Source organism: Pteronotus mesoamericanus, unplaced genomic scaffold (genome assembly GCF_021234165.1).
Source record: "Pteronotus mesoamericanus isolate MK-2021 breed Mesoamerican mustached bat unplaced genomic scaffold, CSHL_Meso_final contig_1242, whole genome shotgun sequence".
Classification (NCBI taxonomy): Eukaryota; Metazoa; Chordata; class Mammalia; order Chiroptera; family Mormoopidae; genus Pteronotus; species Pteronotus mesoamericanus.
The window spans coordinates 2,978,495-2,997,409 of record NW_026555053.1 but is presented as its reverse complement, the minus strand read 5'-3'; the positions used below and the strand labels follow the sequence as shown (position 1 = coordinate 2,997,409).

The 18,915-nt window shown below is 43.3% G+C and overlaps 1 protein-coding gene across 1 annotated transcript in view; it reads right to left on the bottom strand.

Annotated features, from left to right (window-relative positions):
- The window catches only part of CRTC3 (CREB regulated transcription coactivator 3), a 70,639-nt gene that overhangs the window by 29,145 nt on the left and 22,579 nt on the right, over positions 1-18,915 (bottom strand). Inside the window, exon 3 of the mRNA XM_054589313.1 lies at positions 668-787. Coding sequence (XP_054445288.1) covers positions 668-787 — 120 coding nt within the window. The remainder of the gene's footprint in view (positions 1-667; positions 788-18,915) is intronic.

Below are 18,915 nucleotides of genomic sequence, written 5' to 3'. Positions count from 1 at the left end.
AAATCCAGCTCAGTTCTGTGCCCCCGAGCCCTCAGCACAAGGCTGCTCATCCAGGAGGACAGCCTGCGTCAGCCCCTGAGAAGGATGGGCCAAATAAAACTGTCAGGTGACTTCACATCCCTTCTCTTTATTCCCACTTGACAGCCCAGGAGTGTGCATCACTGTATAAGAATTTTCCTAAATACCAGCTTTATATTTTAGTTGTCATTCACTGAGTTTGAAACTCCATAAATAGAAAATCATATGAAATTTCTTCTGTAAATTCTAACAGCAGGTCAGGTCAACAGAAACAAACATAAATCGCTTTATCTGTTTATCCATTTTAGCTAGATAACGAAATCTCTCAAAGTGATTCAAACTCGGCTTTAACTCTGACTACTGATTTCTCAAGAAAATGCTGAGAAAACCTTGCAATGGGGCTGAATTACATTTGTTTATGTTCAGTTACTTCATTACATTGAACTTTACTGATGTTTTTGTAAACACCTACAATGATCTTTTCAAAGCTGCAGAAATGTTTCCAATTTCCAACCCACTTATTTTTATTGCCTCCATTCATCAGATAAAATGAGGATTTTAAAGCCAAAGAGGAACTGCAGAGAAGATAAATTCTGAAAACCTTCCAAACATTTCAAAATATATACTCTCCTCAGATGAGAAAGGATATTTGTCGCCCCGGCTTGTCTGCAGGCCGTCGGTGGAGGGGGTGGAAGCGGGTCCTCGAGGGCCTCTCCACCAGCCCGTGATGGCGGGTCCCCCGCACACTGTCCGCCTGGTGGAAGGATGGCTGCAAAGAGAAGGGAAGGAGAGCGGCCTGTGACCATGGAAGTGGCACTGAACCAAGTCAAAGAGTGATTGTATAGTTTTACTCTATGACTATGCCTCAGTCAAGGTAAATAAAGCAGCACACGAAGTCATTTCTATATAGTTACAGAGCAATTAAAAATAGCCTTTAGTGTGTTAAGATGAGAGCTGAAGGAATAACACGATAAGGTAAATTGTGAAGGTTAGGAGGTGGGTAATCAGGGGACTATGGACTCCTATATCAAATCCCGGCAACTAGGAAGTACACTTGAAATGTAAAAGATGTAAAATGTAAAGTTCAAGGTGGAAACAAAGTGGATACCTGCAGTATCCAGTGTCCACAAATAGAGATACTGTATCAGAAATAAAATGAGATTGTTAGAGACTGGGGACTATTTATTCTGTAGTGACTTTTTATAATTTTGACTGAACTGACAATGTTTTAAAAATTCAGATTAGGGGTTTCTAGGGAAAAATTGGAACCTCTCGGCCACACTGGGCCCACTCTTGTGTTTTCAGTGCTCACACCAAACCACTGCACTGACTCGGTGCGCTACACATTTGAGTTTGTAGCCTAGGAAAAAAAAGAATACTATCTAACTACAAGTGGAAAACATGCAACTCATTATTCCCAAAATGACATGAATGAAAGCACACACACATTCAAGATAAATCCATGGTCAGTAATATATATGAAAAAAACAAAGTCCTTTGTTAAGGGGTACATGGGGTACACTCTTAACATTTTAGACAATGGCACCATAAAGGACGTTTTGGTTGTCAAAGAACAAACGCTAGGCTGGACCATTGCATCCCAGACAGTGGGGCCGTGTGTACGCACGCTGCCTACACAGAGGTGTGCATGGTTGTGAAACATATAAAAAAGGATCTTTAGTTAAATTGAATCACATGTAAAATAGCTGGCATACTATGAAAGGAGTCCTCTGGTGGAGTGTTTTTATAGGGAGCTTCCTTTAGCTAAGAATCGATTACTTATTTTTCTTTGTAAAATATGTGGATTTTCTCATATGGGATTTGGAAATTACTCCTATTTCTCCAGAGTGGGCTGATAAAATGTCTGGGCTCGTTTAGTTGGTTTCAATATGTTTTTACAATCTAAATCTGTTAACTCCTAAAATAAAGAGCTCTTACTAGGAACCACTTCTGGGCCTGGAAGAAAAATGTCCACTGTGATAGGTGAGCTCAGGGGGTGTGATGCCTTCAATACCCATGTTGACCAAGAGGATGTGCACACAGCACACTTTTTATCAGGACCTGGTCATAAAATCGACATGACTCATGACAGATGACTGTTCTCAGAAGAAAGGGGAGGACTCTCCAGTAGTAAAATCATACACTCACTACAGCAACGTTAAACATGCCTGCAACCCGAGCGCTTGCATCTAGGGAGCTCAGAGCACAACCACGACCGGACCGGCCCCCAGAGGCCAGCCTACCAGGGCCGAGGGTCTTCAGAAAGCTCTTGGAATGTCCTCTAGACCTCCTACGACACACATATGTTCATTTACACTTGCCTTTTTTGCATTAACCCCGGCAAGCCCAAATCCTGTACTGCTTGGACTCAGTTTTCAGGGGAACAGTCTTTGCGTATATTTGATATTTTCTTTTCTTTCTCACTGCGGCCCAACTTCAGTTCCTGCCCCTACAGTAGTTGATCCCCCAAACCACACTTGGCTTCAGCCTTCTCGGGTCCCAGGGACCTGCCTTGCTCATCGGCTGAGCCAGAGCAGTTGTCCGGCCAGGGAAGCCGGGGGCTGACGGAGGTTTCAGAGAGAAGGGGCCTGTCAAATGCTATGGTGCTTGGTACCTGGCCTAAGTCTCTGGGTCCCCAAACAGCTAGTGACAAACGGACACATAGTTCTCCTGTTAGCACCAACTTCTAACTTGTCTTGCTTGCTAGATCTAAAATTCTGTCATTTAAAAGTCTATTTCTTAAGTCAACCTAAATAAAAAAAAAGAAAACCCTGCCACCCTGAAGACAAAGTACAAGGGGGGAAGGGGCAAAAGTAGCCTTGCAGCTATGAGTACACAAAACAGTTTATTTTTGCATTATTATTTATTAATTATATTATTTTCCATATGAACAACTGTAAACCTGCTTTTCCCCTACCCTGTACTTCATTTTTTCTTTGCAAGTTTTATCCAGTTTTTTATCCAAAGTTTTTACATCACTGTACCCAGAGATGATATATTTTTATGATCTATTTTTGTACTTAACATTATTTTGTAAATAATTTTCCATACATTACATAATCCTTACCAATTCAATAAGTGTGCAGTATTTCATTTCCAGTGTTTATAAGGCCAACATTCTGTGTTACAGTTTAAAGAACATGTGATTTGGAATCAAAGAAACAGTTCCAGTCCAGGGTCCTGCGCTTATTAAGAAGTTACTTCATCCTCCTTATCTGTGAACTGGAAACGATGATTCTGTTAACTTCCTTGCAGGCTTGTTGAATTATGTATTGTAAATGCTGCCTTATCCCAGGGATACTGGATGTTATGGACTGAATTGTATCCTCCAAAATCCAAAGGCTGAAGCTCTAATCTGCAATGTATTTGGATATGGGGGCCTCCCGGAGGTATCTGAGATTAAATGAGGTCATAAGGGTGCATTCTAATCCACCAGGACTAGTGTCCTTATAAGAGGAAGAGAGACCAGAGGGGAGGCCATGTAAGCATGCGTCGGGAAGGCAGCTGTTTGAAAGCCAGGAAGAGAGTCCTTACCAAAAACTAACTCTGCCTGCACCTTGATCTTGGATTCCTAGCCTCCAGAACTATGAGAAAATAAATTCCTGCTGTATAAGACCCCCAGTCTGTGGTATTGTGTTAGGACAGCCTGAGCTAACCGTACCCTGGGCATTCAAAAAAGAATGGCTGGCCAGGTGGTGGACACTGAGAAGCACCTAGTTAAAGGTGAAGCCACTCTACGGAGTCCCTTTGGGACAGCAAGAGTGGCGTCATTGTTAGGGGCTTCCCCAGCATTCTGAGCGTTGCTAAATCTCCCCCGAGGGACAGAGATCTCAGTTAGGCATCCATCCGCTGCCCACGCCACGCTACCTCGCTACCTCGAAAGCGGCAGCCTGGGGAGAATGGCTGAAAAGAACACTGGCAAAGTCTGTGGCTTTCTTTAGCCAACAGCTCCTGAGCAAACATTATGTACATCTTGTTCAAACAACATTCAAATACTGCTTCCTTCTGCCATGAGAACGCCCTGTCTCCAATACGGGGTGCTCCTTCAGCCTTGCTTGTCATTCTCAACTCCTATATCTATCTGAGTCCACATCTGCTTCCCCCCTCCCCAGTACAGCTTAGGTGGGATAGGAGACTGGCTGGAAATTTAACATGTCGGAAGGTACTAGACAGGGGGAGTTAATGCTTGGCCCTGAGGTCACACTAATACTCATTACTCTGCTCTGCAGGATCTCCAGATTGCTGGCAATGGTGCTCAGTGCTTCTTTTTTATTTTATTTTTTTTATTTTTAAAGATTTTATTTCTAGAGAGAGGGGAAGAGAGGGAGAGAAACATCAATGTGTGGTTGCCTCGCACAGGCCACCAGCTGTAGACCTGGCCCACAAGCCAGGCCTGTGCCCTGACTGGGAACCACACCGGAGACCCTTCGGTTCACAGGTGGGCACTCAGCCCACTGAGCCACACCAGCCGGGGCTGACTTCATAAGTTCTTGGTGAATGCAGGGAAGACTAGCCCCTAGTACGGAATATATTTTCTCAAGGAAGGTGAAGAAAGCAGGGCACTTTCCTGGAGCTTTCAGGGCTCTTCACTTATATGCAGGGCTATAGTTAATGGGAGACATTCCAAAAAGGCCAAGTCTAACGAAGAGACAACTGTGCCCTTCTTGGGAACCCAGCTGGCAACCATTCCCGCCATGGCCGGTGCCTCCTTTGGTTCTCGTGATGGAGGGAGGGAGTCGTGAAGACCTGCTCTCAGTAAAGAAGAGGCTGTGATTTCACTGCCTTGGTGTTAGATGGACCACTTAATTCTACCTTATAAACTGAGTAGAATAAAAAGGATTTCACAGCTTGGGTTAAAAAAAACACACACACAAAACAACCTGAAAGAGAGAGTCAAAATATTTGACAAATCTCCAGCGTCAGACCTGCCCGGGCCTTGCCAGCCCTCCTTGACTGCAGTCCCCACCCTCTGCCTTTGCCCTCCTGGTGTCAGACCCAGGCAGGGGCTGGTGCTTATTGACACACGCCAGCGGGGAAGGGCTTGGGCTCACGAAACTCCTGTACGGCTCCTGCCTTCTGGGAATAAGGCAAGGCTTTTCTCCCAGCGGTCTGCCAGCACTGCACTATCTTCAGGCTAGTCACTCCAGCCTTGCAGAGTAATCAGAGCCCGTGAAGCATCTGGATGGGTAGTTTGTTTGTTTTTTTTAATTTATTGATTTGAGAGAGAGAGAAAGGATGATTTGTTGTTCCACTTATGTATGCATTTATTGGTTGATTCTTGTATGTGCCCTGACCACGGATTAAACCTACAACCTTGGTGTATTGGGACAATGGTCTAACTGACTGAGCTACTAGGCCAGGGCCCATAGTTTGTTTTTGGTTTGGTTTTGAAACATGGAGACTATGCCTCCTTTGACCAACTGAATTTAGGGTCCAATCTTCTCCCAGGGACCAGATGAAGCGTCTGTAAGGAAGGAAAGAGGCTGTGAAGAGCGGGGCAGACCAGAGGAGATGCTGGCACCCAATTTTCCAGCCTGAGACCTAGCCTATCGTCATGTTCCTTGTGTTGCCTCCGCCTAGTCCTTACTTTAAATTAAAAGCTAAAAGGGAAGTAAAGTTCATAAGGTAAACTGAGCTAAATAATTATTCTTAAAAAATGACAGATAAAACATTTTGTTTTTTTAAGGCAGCAAAGATTCAAACACACACACAGACACACACTCAAAGCAATCAGAATGATCTCACAGGTCCAGGCTAGATGTCAAAACAAGAAATAACAATAAAGCATAAAAAATATTCTCAGACTACAGGGCCTCGGGTTCACTCAGGGGGGCTCTTGTTCAGAACAAGGCAGGTGAGCAAGTGACTGGCCCAGGAGAGGTCAGTGTGGCGCTCCGCGGACCCGGCGGCTGCCGCAGTGAGACCTGTCGCCCTGCCTCAGCACTGTGTCTCTCAGCAGTGTCTGTGACAGCAGGTTCCAATACATGCTTGGTAAACTACTATTATGTTTCTAAGTTGTTGGGCTACAAACAGCGTAGGTGCCCCCAGGGGGTAGACGAGAAGCAAATACCGTGGAGAGAAGACACTAGAAGCTCTGTTTCCACTTAGTTTTCTATTTTTTGGGTACATGATGTAATAGTAGAGTGGTATATGTGTGTAATCTACAGACAGACAAACATACCCAGATTGGGCATACAAAACTGATTTTTACTACTCGATGAATGATCAAAAAGTTTAAATGACAAAATGTTGATAATTATTGAAACTGGTGGATAGCTAAAATTTTCCATAGTAAAATGAAGAATTTCCACTTCAGATCCGCAGGGATGGGTACGGGCATGGCAGGGGTTAAGGCAGACCCAAGCCTCTGAAAGCCTATTACTGTCTTTCCAGGAAATGCCACACAAGCCCCCACAGAGGTAGAAGCTTTAAATTGCCTATCCCCCACCCCCACCTTCCTGCCTGATGCGCTGTGTTCCGTGGAGAGAAAGGCCTTCCGCTGAGTGCAGTTCCCCTTTCAACTCTGCTAGTAAGATCATGACTAGAAAAACTAGTTGAGGGTAAACTGCGTCTGCCCATTTATTTCCTCCAGAAGAAGCTGATTTGCTTCTCGTGGTGATGACAATGATGGAAAGGAACTGTGAAAGGGAAGAACTGGGTTTTCTGAGCTAACACTTCAGCAGTGACAGGCCACAAGGCGCCTGGCCTGGGGGCAGGTTACACAGGAATGCAACTGGCCCACAGAGTAAGGCCAAAGGGGTCCCTAGAGGCCAGAGGGGTCATGCAGGTCATTTAGGTCAAACAGGCAAGGAGCCAAAGCCCCAGGACCCCAGTTTCATCCCATCACCTGCCTCTTCCTGTCATAGGAAAAGGACGTAAGAAACGGCCACTCGCTGGCACTGACCACCCGGCTCCCCCTCCTGCCAGCGGTGATGCAACCAGAGCCACACCGGACATGCCACTGTGACTGAACTTGGTAAGACCCCTCACTGAGTTTAGGAGAGATCTGTAAGTCAGAATTTTAAAAAGGGGGGCGAGGGAGGACAGATGAAACAAAACCACAAAATGTTGAGAATTATTAGGGGTGGGAATAGGTGAAGGTGGTCAAAAGGTACAAACTTCCTGTATTAAAATAAACAAGTTCTGGCAATGGTGACTATAGTTAAAACAGGACTGTACTGTATATCTGAAAATGGCTTAAACGAGTAGATCCTAAAAGTTCTCATTACAAGAAAAAAAATGTGTAACTATGTGAGGTGATGGATGTTAACTAGACTTACTGTGGTAACCATTTCACAATACAGTTAACCCTTGAACAACACAGGTTTGAACTGCATGGGTCCACTTATACAAAGATTTTTTTCAATGCCTGTACTGTTTTGAATCCACAGTTGGGAGTCTGTGGGTGCAGAGGGCTAATTGAATGCATTGATTATTGTCATTTTACAAAGGGGATTTGAGCATCCTTGGGTTTTGCTATCCAAGGGAGGTCTTGAAACTAATCCATCGTGGAGACCAAGGGACAATGTAAGAAGCTTCTTGGGCACCAAAAGTTACATGTAGATTTTTGACTACAAGAGGGTCTGTACCCATATCCTCACGTTGTTCCAGGGCTAACAACATACATACATACACAAATCACTATGCTGTATACCTTAAACTAATACAATGTTTTATGACAATTTGGTCTCCATAAAACTAAAAAAAAATTATTGAAACTGATGGTAAGTATAAAGGAGTTCATTATTCTATTTTCTCTTTTGGGTATATTTAAAATTTCCAAACAAAACATTTATTTTTTAAAAAATAAAATTGTGACATTGCAATAAAGTAAGGGTGCCTTTTTTATTTTTTAGCTTTAACTGAATAACTTCTATAGACATGAAAAAAGAGATAAAGACTAACATGTAGCTACCAAAATCACTAAAATTCTTTTGTGCACATGACTTTACAGCACAAGTAAATACCCGATTTCACAAAGGAACTAGAAAAATATCACAAGAGAAAATGTTTCTGGAGGGAGTAAAATAATCTGGAATATTTAGTTAGGTATGACAGCACATGGCAATTCTAAATAAAGCATATTGAGTAAAAAAAATGTACATCCTGTTTTTGATTTAAAAGAGCCTAGGGTACTTTTTCATCTGGCTACTTGCTTATGAAGAGGCACACACAGTGTCCTGTTCTGTCTGGATTCACAGTCACCAGAGCTCAGAACGCCCGGACAGGCCAGCCGGTCCGCCGCACAGCACCCTCACCCCTGGCCATCCCGCCCCCACGAAGCCTCGCCAGAGATGGGAACCACTGCTTTCCCAGGCAGGCCACCCCCTCGTCATACAGCCGCGCTTCTGGTTTTTCCCTTAGGCCCATCTGTGAACGTCCTTGGGGGAATCTGCCCAGATGAGAGGTTTCTAAAAATTCATCATTGTAAGATCATTCTTCTCATAAGGAAGCAAGCTTCCAAAAGTTGAAGAATGGGTCTGTGGGACCAGGTTCTCCCTTTAATTCGAGTTAAAACGGCAAATGCGCCTGCTGCTTGTTTGGAGACTCCGAGGGAAGTTGGTGTAGCACTCCTTTTGTCAACCAGACAGAACACCTGGCGGGACTCATGCGGAGGAAGCCTATTCTCTTTATCTGCAAGTGCCCGCCTCTGCCTAGGAGAGAGCTGGCGAGAGCTGCTATGCTAAGCCAGGCTCCTCCTTTGGATGGGTTGTGATTTAATCAATGACGCCTATATAATGAAGCCTCCAAAAACCCCCAAAAGGATAGGGTTTGATACATGGAGATTTGGGGAGAGTGGAGCTCCTGGAAAGGGCATGGAAGCTCCTTGTTCCTTCCCACATACCTTGCCCTACACATGCATATCTTCATCTGCATGTTCATCTGTATCTATTTGTAACACATATAAGTGTTTCCCTGAGTTCTGTGAGCTGATTTAGCAAATTCAATGAATCTAAAGGGAGGGGTCGTGGGAACACCTAATTTGCAGCTAAGCTGGACAGAAGTCATGGATAACCTGGGGACATGCACTCGCAGCTGGCATCTGACATATATGTGGGATTGAGCCCTTAATCTGTAGAATCTGATGCAATCTCCTCGTACATAGTGCCAGAACCGAGGTGAATTATAGGAAAACTGCCCCTCCCAAACCCCGCGGTGAAACTGGGTACAGAACCCTTAAAGGCCCACTCAGCCAAGCTGTGACTAACGGGGCCAGGACGCGCCAGAGCAGACCGCAGTCCTCTTTCCTGACCCAAGATCTAGGACTGTCTGCTTCCCCAGGGCTGCTGGTCCCCAGCAGGGAAGAGCGGAGAAAAGGCAAACATTCACACTTCAGCCATCTCCTCGTCCTCAAAGACTAGGGTCACAGTCATCAAGCCAGAGTGTACTTCGCTGTGGTTCGCAGATGCAGAATAACAGAAATCACAGACACCCCGAGCCATCGGTGACTGAGAAAATTCAGGGTCTGTTGAAACCATTACTTTTAAAGATAACCAACAAGCTGAGATCAAATTATTTTTAAAAGTCATTTAATGTCATTCTTAAAGAAGAAACATAAAGATGGACAGTGAGGAGGCGATCTCCAGCCCTGTGCCCCTTCCATCCAGTTTCCGCCTCCCACTGGCTGACCAGGTTATTAGATCCCTGTGACTCCTTCCAAATACTGGTTACACGCGCACAGCACATATGAATGTATTTTGCTTCTGCTCCTCCCTTTTATACAAATGGTAGTATACTAACACACTGCTCTGAATTGGACTTTTTGACTTAATCTCCACTGAATTTCTAAAACTGATTCCAATTTTTAGAAGTTCTTTCTCTACATTCCCAAAATACAAAAATAGCCACACAAAAATGTTAGAAAACAATAAAATTAAAAGTCCAAACTGTCAGAGAACATATACCAACACAGTAACTGGATTACTCTCTTCTTGGCAACGCACGCTGGCCAACTTCTCTGAGCCCTGCATCCAACTCGGCATTTCCTGGTCCTCAGAGACGAGGACTGCAACCCTCTTCCACTCTCCGTGAAGCACACCAAGCCTGTCCCACAAGGCAGGGGGCTGCCACGTAACCTGACATGCCATTCTTCTCCCCCCAGCCCCTGTGCCTCTTCTCTTCCTCACGGCCCAGCGTCATGATGGAGGAGCTGCCTCAACCTCTTCCACAACCCCACTCGCTCCTCAGCCCCCGACCCTCTAGTTCAGCGAAATTCCTATCGAAGGTAACCGTGGACTTTCCTTGGTACTGAATCGAACTGAACCTTTTTACCCTTCCGGTTACTTGACCTCTCAGAAGCATGTGAACTCGCTGACAATTCACTCTTTTGAAAATGGTCTTCTCTTGGCTTCTGTGATCCATGCTCTCCTGGTTTTCCTCCTACCTCTCTGGGTGTTTCCTTCCAGTCTTCTCTGCAGACCCCTGAACTTCATAACCACACTTAAAATGTCGGGATTCTTCAGGGCTCTGTCATGCAATTCTATCTCCAGCCCAGAGTTCTCTCCACGGCTTCAGATGTACACATTCTACAGCCCACCGCACCACTTTTCTAGTAACTCCCTGCAGGCATTTCAAACTCAGCAAGTTTAGAAGAGAATCTGCCATCTTCCTCCCAAACCAGCCCTATCTCATGTGTTTTGAATCTCTGGGAATAACACCACCCAACTGCTTTACCCAGGAAGGTTGGGGGCACCCTTGAGTGCTTCCTCCCCCACCCCTCTCCACTCCTGGCATTCCCCAAGTCTGGTCACTCTGACCCTCTAAATACTTCTCAAACCCACTGCTGTCCTCAATTCCCCATCATTCCATTCTGCCGAGGATTACTGCAACAACTTTGCAACTGGTCTTTTTGTCTTCAACCTTTTTCTTCCCACCCAGTTTTCACATTGCAGAGTAACAGTCCTAAAATACAAATCTGATCACATGATTCAGCTGCATAAAACCCATTAATGACAGATCTTTCTTTTCAAAAAGTAAAAAAGATCTTAACAAGCTGATTTTGAAGTTCATCTGGAAAAATAAACATGCAAGAATAGCCTGGAAAAGTCACTAACAATAAATATGAAAATGAATTCACCCTACCAGAATGTAATATAAAACTATAATAATCAGTTAAAACAGTGTGGCTCTCTTGTATGAATAGTCAGAAATCATTAAAAGAGAACAGGAAGTCTCAAGACATAATCTAACATTATGTGGGGATTTAATATATGACAGAAGTGACAACTTAAATTAGTGGGAAAAAGATGACATTCGATAAACAGTGTTGCGACATCCAGTGAGCAAACTAAGAAGAAAAGAGGTTCACACTACACATTTTACATCAGCATAAACTCCTGCTGCATCAAAGATTTTTAAATCTAAAAATGAGGGCACGAAGTATTACAAGAAATACAGAGAAGAGTTTTTAGCATGACAAAAACAAATGAGATGCTATAAAAATACACTTAAAAAATTAAATAGCTGCCTTGAAAAAAACTCATCATAAAGAAATTCAAAGAAAAATGGCAAACTGGGAAAGTATTTACAACTTGTATCACAGATAAATGTCTACTTTTTCTAATATATGAAAAGCTCCTAAAAAATCAATCAGAAAAAGATCAACTTCCTGAAAGAATTAAGGACAAAAAGATATGAACAAATTGTTCATGGTAAAAATAATACAAATAATTTATAAACATAGGGGGAAATGTACCCCATCCAGAAGAGTAATGTAATCTAAAACTACACAGAAACATGATTTTTCATCTATAAGACTGACCACAATCAGTTTGGTGAAACACTGAGTTGGAGAGGACGTGGGCAAACTCTCGTACACGGCCGGCTAGGGCATGGGTTGGTGCCACTTCTACAGAAGGTGACCTGACGCTAAGCCAACCACAAATGCATGTACGCAGTGACCCAGAAATTCCACACCTAGGGTTTTTCTTGCAGCTATACCTGCATGTGTATAAAATTATATGTGTATAAGGCTGTCTATTGCAACCCCGTTTGCATGTTTTTAGAGGTATGTAAAGAAATGTACATCAGTCAGGAACTAGTTGACTAAATTGTGATAAATCCATACAATAGGATACTGTGCACTCAAAAACCAAAACAAGAATAAGCAGGTTCTTCGTGAGCTGATAATGGAAAGATCTCCACAACACACTAGGTGAAAAAAGCAAGGTGCAGAAACGTGTACCCCTGGCTACCTTCTGGGTAAAAGGGTGGGGTAAAGTATATTATATATTCACATTTGTTGACATCTACAGAAAATATCCCTGAAAGAATAAACAAATGTTGACAACACTGTGGGAAGTGAACTGGGTGACCAGGACAAAGATGAAAGGGATTAGTTTTCACTGTACGTTCTTTGATTATCTTTAATCTTAAACCACATAAATAATACACATATATATCTATTCAAAAAACAACTAAAATTAAAGTCAAAGAATATACAACTACACTGATGTGGAAATGAACAGAAATAGCTACATCAATGAACAAAACAAAATAACTGAAAAAAAAAAACAAAACTACTCGAGAACTTAAAAAAAATATGTTAATCACAGGGGGGAAAAACTGGGATCTCTGTTTCAAGTCTCACATCAAAATTAATTCCAAAGCAATCATAGTGTTAGAATAAAGTACGGGTTTTAAAAAAATGGGTGAAATGTTTGAGAAATCTTGATGATTGAAGGCCACTCTAAACACACTACAAATTATAACAGAAGCCGTGAAAAAAACCAACACATTTGCCTCATAAAAATTACAGCAGAAAACTCCCAAATAAAAATTACTAAATGAAAAAAATATTTTATATATGGCAAGCTGTGGGGCACAGACCTGAAGGCGTCTACTATTGATCCCTGCCTCCTGGTGTTCACGCTGGGTGCAATTCCCAGCTGCTGAGTGTGAGCAAGGACCTGTGACTTTTTTCTAACCAACAGCCTATGGCAATAGAGTAATTTTATTCTGGTATTGGTAAGACAGACTCCTCTTCACTGGCCTGGAAGAAATAGTTGCCATGGAATTAGGGGCCATGGTGGAGAAGCCCACCTGGCCAGGAAGCGCAGTGGCCTGCAGGCGCTGAGGGGAGCCTCTGGTGCCTCAGTCCTGCAACCACAAGAAAATGAATCCTGTCAGCCTGGTGCAGCTGGAAAGCCAGTTCCCAGCACTGCCTCTGAGGAGACCCAGTCCCAGCCAATACACGGAGGGCACAGCCTGCTGAGGCCCTGAAGCAGAGAACTCTGACATGCGGCAAACAGATTTTTGACCACAGAAAATGTGAGATAATAAAATGGGAGTTGTTTTAAGCCAATGAGCTTGTGGTGATTTGTTACAGAGCAATGGAAAACTAATACACACAAGAAAACCAATTTCCTTAATACAGTCTCATGTACCACGTGACAACACTTCAGTCAACAAGAGAAGGGGTCCCCAGATAGGTGGCTGGTCCCCTAAGATTACAATGGAGTTGAGGAATTCCTATCGCCTGTGACATGTACCGGTCCTCATAAGGTCTTAGCAAGAATTACTCCCTTGTGCTATCTCAGTCTATCCATAGAAACGCCTGGGGGTGCTCAGCTAGGCCAGGGGAACGCTACGAGGGATGTCTGCCTTTCCCAAACCTATGTGACAACAGGCCAACCCTTGTGGTTCAGCAGATACACAAAGAGGCTGGGGCCAGAGAAAACACAAGAGCACACGCACGCGCACCCCCATGCAGCATTCAGGTGGACCTACGCACCCCTGCATTCACGTGGTCCAAGTACGCACTGACACTGACAGACGCAAGTATGCCCTCATGTACCCTCGCGCCTACGCACACAGATCACGTATGCGCTCCCATACACACGCAAGCCCCTATGCAACACTTATGAAGACCTACGCCCGCCCGCATTCACGCGGTCCAAGTACGCACTGACACTGACAGACGCAAGTATGCCCTCATGTACCCTCGCGCCTACGCACACAGATCACGTATGCGCTCCCATACACACGCAAGCCCCTATGCAGCACTTACGCAGACCTACGCCGCCCGCATTCACGCGGTCCAAGTACGCGCTGACACCGACCCTGACAGATGCCAGTATGCCCTTGTGTACCCTCGCGCCTACGCACTCAGATCACGTATCCGCTCCCGTACTCACGCAAGCCCCCGTGCACCCCTCCGCGTCTGTACATGTGTGCCCACCTATGCACCCCCATGCATTCACAGGCATACGCTCTCCCCCATGCAGAAACGCATGCCCCTCCCTCCCACAAACGCATGCGCACGAGCAAGCAGGGACCTGGGGCTCTGTTTTTATTGGGGTCAAAGGCAGGGGCTTAGGGTTTCATGGAATCACTATTAATCGGTGAATTTAAAACATAAGAATGGGGATTTAAAGTAGGGAAGAGAAAAAACGAACAGCCCCAGTGCTCAGTTATCCCATTAACCGAGACCTGAGACAAGGGAGGCAGCCGGCTCCTCAGTCGTGGCGCCGACAACGTGCTTCCGAGAGAGAGACTCAGCTTTCGCAGAAGCAGCGCTGCCTGTCAAAGCTTAGGTCAGGACTAGCATTGCAAAAAGCAAAATCATATAAGCGCTCATAGGGCAATTATTCAGGTGTCTGTGGCGATGCTTGTGTCAACAAATCTCCCCACTGCTAGTCTCATAGAAGCACCACAGGTACAATCGCAGCACCAGGCTGGGCCGTCCGCGTTGGGGGGGGCGCGCCCTGGGATGTCCCCGCGACCACAACACAGCCTCGCGGACGCACTTCTCCGAGCGCAGCCCCATCGGTATGCGGCACGTGATGTATATAATAAAGAGCTTTTATAAAGCAATAAGAATATAAAGTACTCAACAAGAAAATAGGCAAAAGACCTAAAAACATAGTTTACAGAATAGTAAACACAAATGGTCAAGGAAACATAAAGATACTCAATCTGCATTGTATAATATCCTTAGCAATTTAGAAAAGTGCCAGACACACGGGGGCCACTCAACATTTGTTGAATGAATGTATACATTCCACTCATAATTAAACACCAATTAAAACAATGAAATGCCATTTTTATACCCATTAGATTGGCAAATATTAAAAAGACATATGTAACAGACATTTCACCAAAGATGACTTACAGACTGTCAATAAGGACATGAAAAGGTGCTCAACATCACTAATCACTAGAGAAATACAAATCAAACACAATGAGGTACCACCTCACACGTATTAGGATGACCACTATAAAAAAAAACAACACAGAAAATAACAAGTGTTGGAGAGGATATGGAGAAATTGGAATCCCTGTGCACTGCTGGTGAGAATATAAAAGGAAAACAGTATGGCTGTTCCTCAAAATATTTAAAATAGAATTACCATATGACCTAACAATTCCTCTTCTAAGCATACATCCAAAAGAAGTGAAGGATTTCAAAGTAGTATTTGCACACCCATGTTCATAACGACATGATTCATAATGGCCAAGTTGTGGAAGCTACCCACATGTCCTTTGATGAATGAATGGGTACACAAGATGTGGTTTATACATTCAACAGAGTACTATTCAGGCTTTGAAAAAGAAGGCAATCTTGTCATATGCTATAAACATGAATGAACCTGGAGGACATTATGCTAAAAAGTCACAAAAAGACGAATACTGTATAATTCCACTTATATGAGGTATCTAGAGTGACCAGATTCATAGGGTAGAAAGTAGAACAGTGGCTGCCAGGGCAGGGGAAGGGGGAGATGGGGAGTTGTTTAATGGGAATAGAGTTTCTGTTTTACAAAGAAAAAGTTTGGAGATGGGTTGCACAGCAATGTGAGTGTACTTAGCACTGCTGAAACTGTCCACTTCAAAATGGTACAGAAGGGCCCTGGCTGTGCAGCTCAGTTAGTCAGAGCATGATTCCGATACTCCAGGGCTGCGGGTTCAATCCCCAGTCAGGAGACATGTAAGAAACAACCAATGAGTACACAAAGAAGCGGAACAATAAATTGATGTTGCTCACTTCCTTCCCTTCTCTCTAAAAGTTAATAAATAAAAAAAAAATTAAAGATGGTAAATTATATGTGATGTTTTTTACCACAATTTTAAAAAATGGGCATAGGACATTATGAAGGTGACATAAAGAAACAGACACTCTCATAATGCTGGTGGGAACAGAAAGTGTAACTACACTTATTGGGACTAATCTGGTAATATCTACCTTAATTTTAAATATACAAATCCTCTTACCCAGCCATTTTACTTCTAGGAACATGCACTACAGATACTTTTACATAAATACTCTAAGATATATATATATATATATATATATATATATATATATATATATATCTTTGAAGGATGTCCACTGCCATTTTGATTTATAATAGTGAAAAACCAGATATAGTCTAGATGTTCTCCAGTAAGAGCCTTGTGAATGATGGGACAGCTTTATGTGAAGGCACATGATGCCACCACTGGAAAGACTGTATGTTTTACGTACTGAAACGGAAAGATGTCCAAGATGCACAAGTTTTGTTTTTCAGGGGCAAGTCATTCAGCAGTGCACAATCCCATTTGTGTAAAGAGAAGGGATGTACTACATACAGTACCTGCTTGCATATACAGTACATGCTTGCATATACACAGAAAACTTCTGAAAGGGTGCAAAAGAAACCCTTAGCAGTTAGTTGGTACCTCTGGGGATTAGATTTGGTGAGGGTGCAAAAGACAGAAAGGGGAGACTTACTTTTCACTTATATGCTTCTAAATTATTTAAGGTTTGACTCAAGCATGTATTACTTTTATTTAAAAATTAATTTGGAAGAATAAGTGATCAAACAAATAAATATTTTTTCCAGCAGCTTTCCATGGCCCTCGGGACAAATCTAAATTCCTTAAGAAGAAAGGAAAGGCGTTCGTGATCTGGTGCCTGCTCCACCCGTCAGCCTCATCTGCCACGACCGCCACCTTACACTCAATCTCTGTTCCCATCTCACCTCGCTTCCAGTTCCTCACACAGGACACGCTCTTCTCCTGCCTCCCGGCTTTGCCCGGTGCGGTCTCTTCTGCTCGGAACACTCCCCATTCCTACCGTCAGTCAGTCACCTAGCCCTCGGGTCCTGGCTCAGGCTTCTCTTCGCCGGGAAGCCTTCCTGGGTGCACCCCACCCCCAGCCTGGGCCAGGCCGCATTCAGATGTGATCCAGCCGACCTCCGAAGCCCTCCACCTGGGCATGTCAAAGGGTCTCACAATGACTTGTAAAATCAGCTCCCTCTCCCACTGGAAGGAAGTCCCACCGAGCAGTAACCATGCCCTCCCTGAGTCATTGTCCTATCTCCAGCATCAAGCACAGTACTTGGGCACATAGATGGTGTCCAATAAGTATCTGTCAAATTAGACTTTTATTACAAAAGAAATATAACCACATTATACACAATTTAGGAACATAGAAGGCGGAGGTGGAATTATGCTACCATCCTAACACAACCCCTGTTTTCATTAAGTGTTTGCGTTTCCCAGGCATGTCCTTTCATAGCTGTATTCCCAAGCTGGACATTTTGACAAGGCCCTTCTGACACAGTCATTTTGGTCGGGGAACATTTTGCACCCTGTCAAAGCATGAGTCTTTTATAAGCCAAAATAAAGATTGCTGCTTTTATAATCAAGTAATGTGTACAACAGACCATGGTCACCCCAGACCTTTCTCATCACTAACCTACCTCTCATTCCTGGGGACTTTTGCTTTGTACTTAATTACTAAACTGGTGGAACTCTCACAAGGATAGATCACTACTACAATTTTTAAAAAAGTAATGATCTAGTTTAAAGCCTACTGGGCTAGCTTCTAAAAATTACTATTTCTTCCTCAAAATAATCATTATAAAAAAGTGTTAGAACATGAATATAATGTATGTATGACTAAAGACACAGTTAGGAAGTTCACTGAGGTTGCCCCTAACAGTGGTGCGGTCAAGGGTAAGAGATCAGACCTATAGCCACACATCCCTCCGACCTCCCTCAACGGTCTACAGAGAGAAGTCCAAGACGCTGAGAAGAAAACAACATAAGACACAAGTGACTCCTCTGAGCATCTCCGGGCCCTGCCTCTCTATCGCTCCCCCCACCCCTTACCCCGGCTGGAGATGAGGGGTTGCAACAGGGGAAGACTCAGGCATGGGGTCAGGTTCTAAGTTTTGCTCATTACTTGGTCTTTTTTTTTTTTTTTTGAGCTACAATAAAAAAGAGGAAAAAGAAGTAGTGTCAGTGGCAGCGTCAAAGAAACCCTAGAAATAAAGCAGCAACACCCTAACAGCCTGTGTGAAAACTCCACAGACTCCTATAATCACCAGTGCATATAATTTTCTACCTCTTTTTAAATATTTTTGCTTAGCATAGTAATAGAAAATTTTTTCCATGTAGCTGCAATATTTATATTCATGATTTTAAACTGTACTGAACAGATGTATCATCTTTAATTCAAATCAATTATTCACTATTATAAATAATACTGAAACACTACCAGACCTAAAGTTTTCTTTTCATACCTTGAATTACTTTCTATTTAGAGTTCCAAAAGTAGACTTTATCAAAGAATATGAATATCATAACACTTTATACATATTCCTAAACTGCTTTAAAAAAGATGCATGCCAATTTATAATATCTGCCACAATGTATATAAGAACAAATTTCATCATTCCCTCACCAACACTGAGTATTAACTCAAAATTTTTCCTAATTTAACAAACAAAGAGGCTAAATTGTTACTTCAATAATATCAACCTTCATAAGCATTCGCAATATTTCAGGTACCATGCTAGATGCTTCATACAGGTCATCTCATTTAATCCTCACAACATCCTGTGAAATGGTCCCATTATTATCCCCACCGCATAGAGGAGAAAACCAAGGCTTAGAAAGCTGTCTACATCC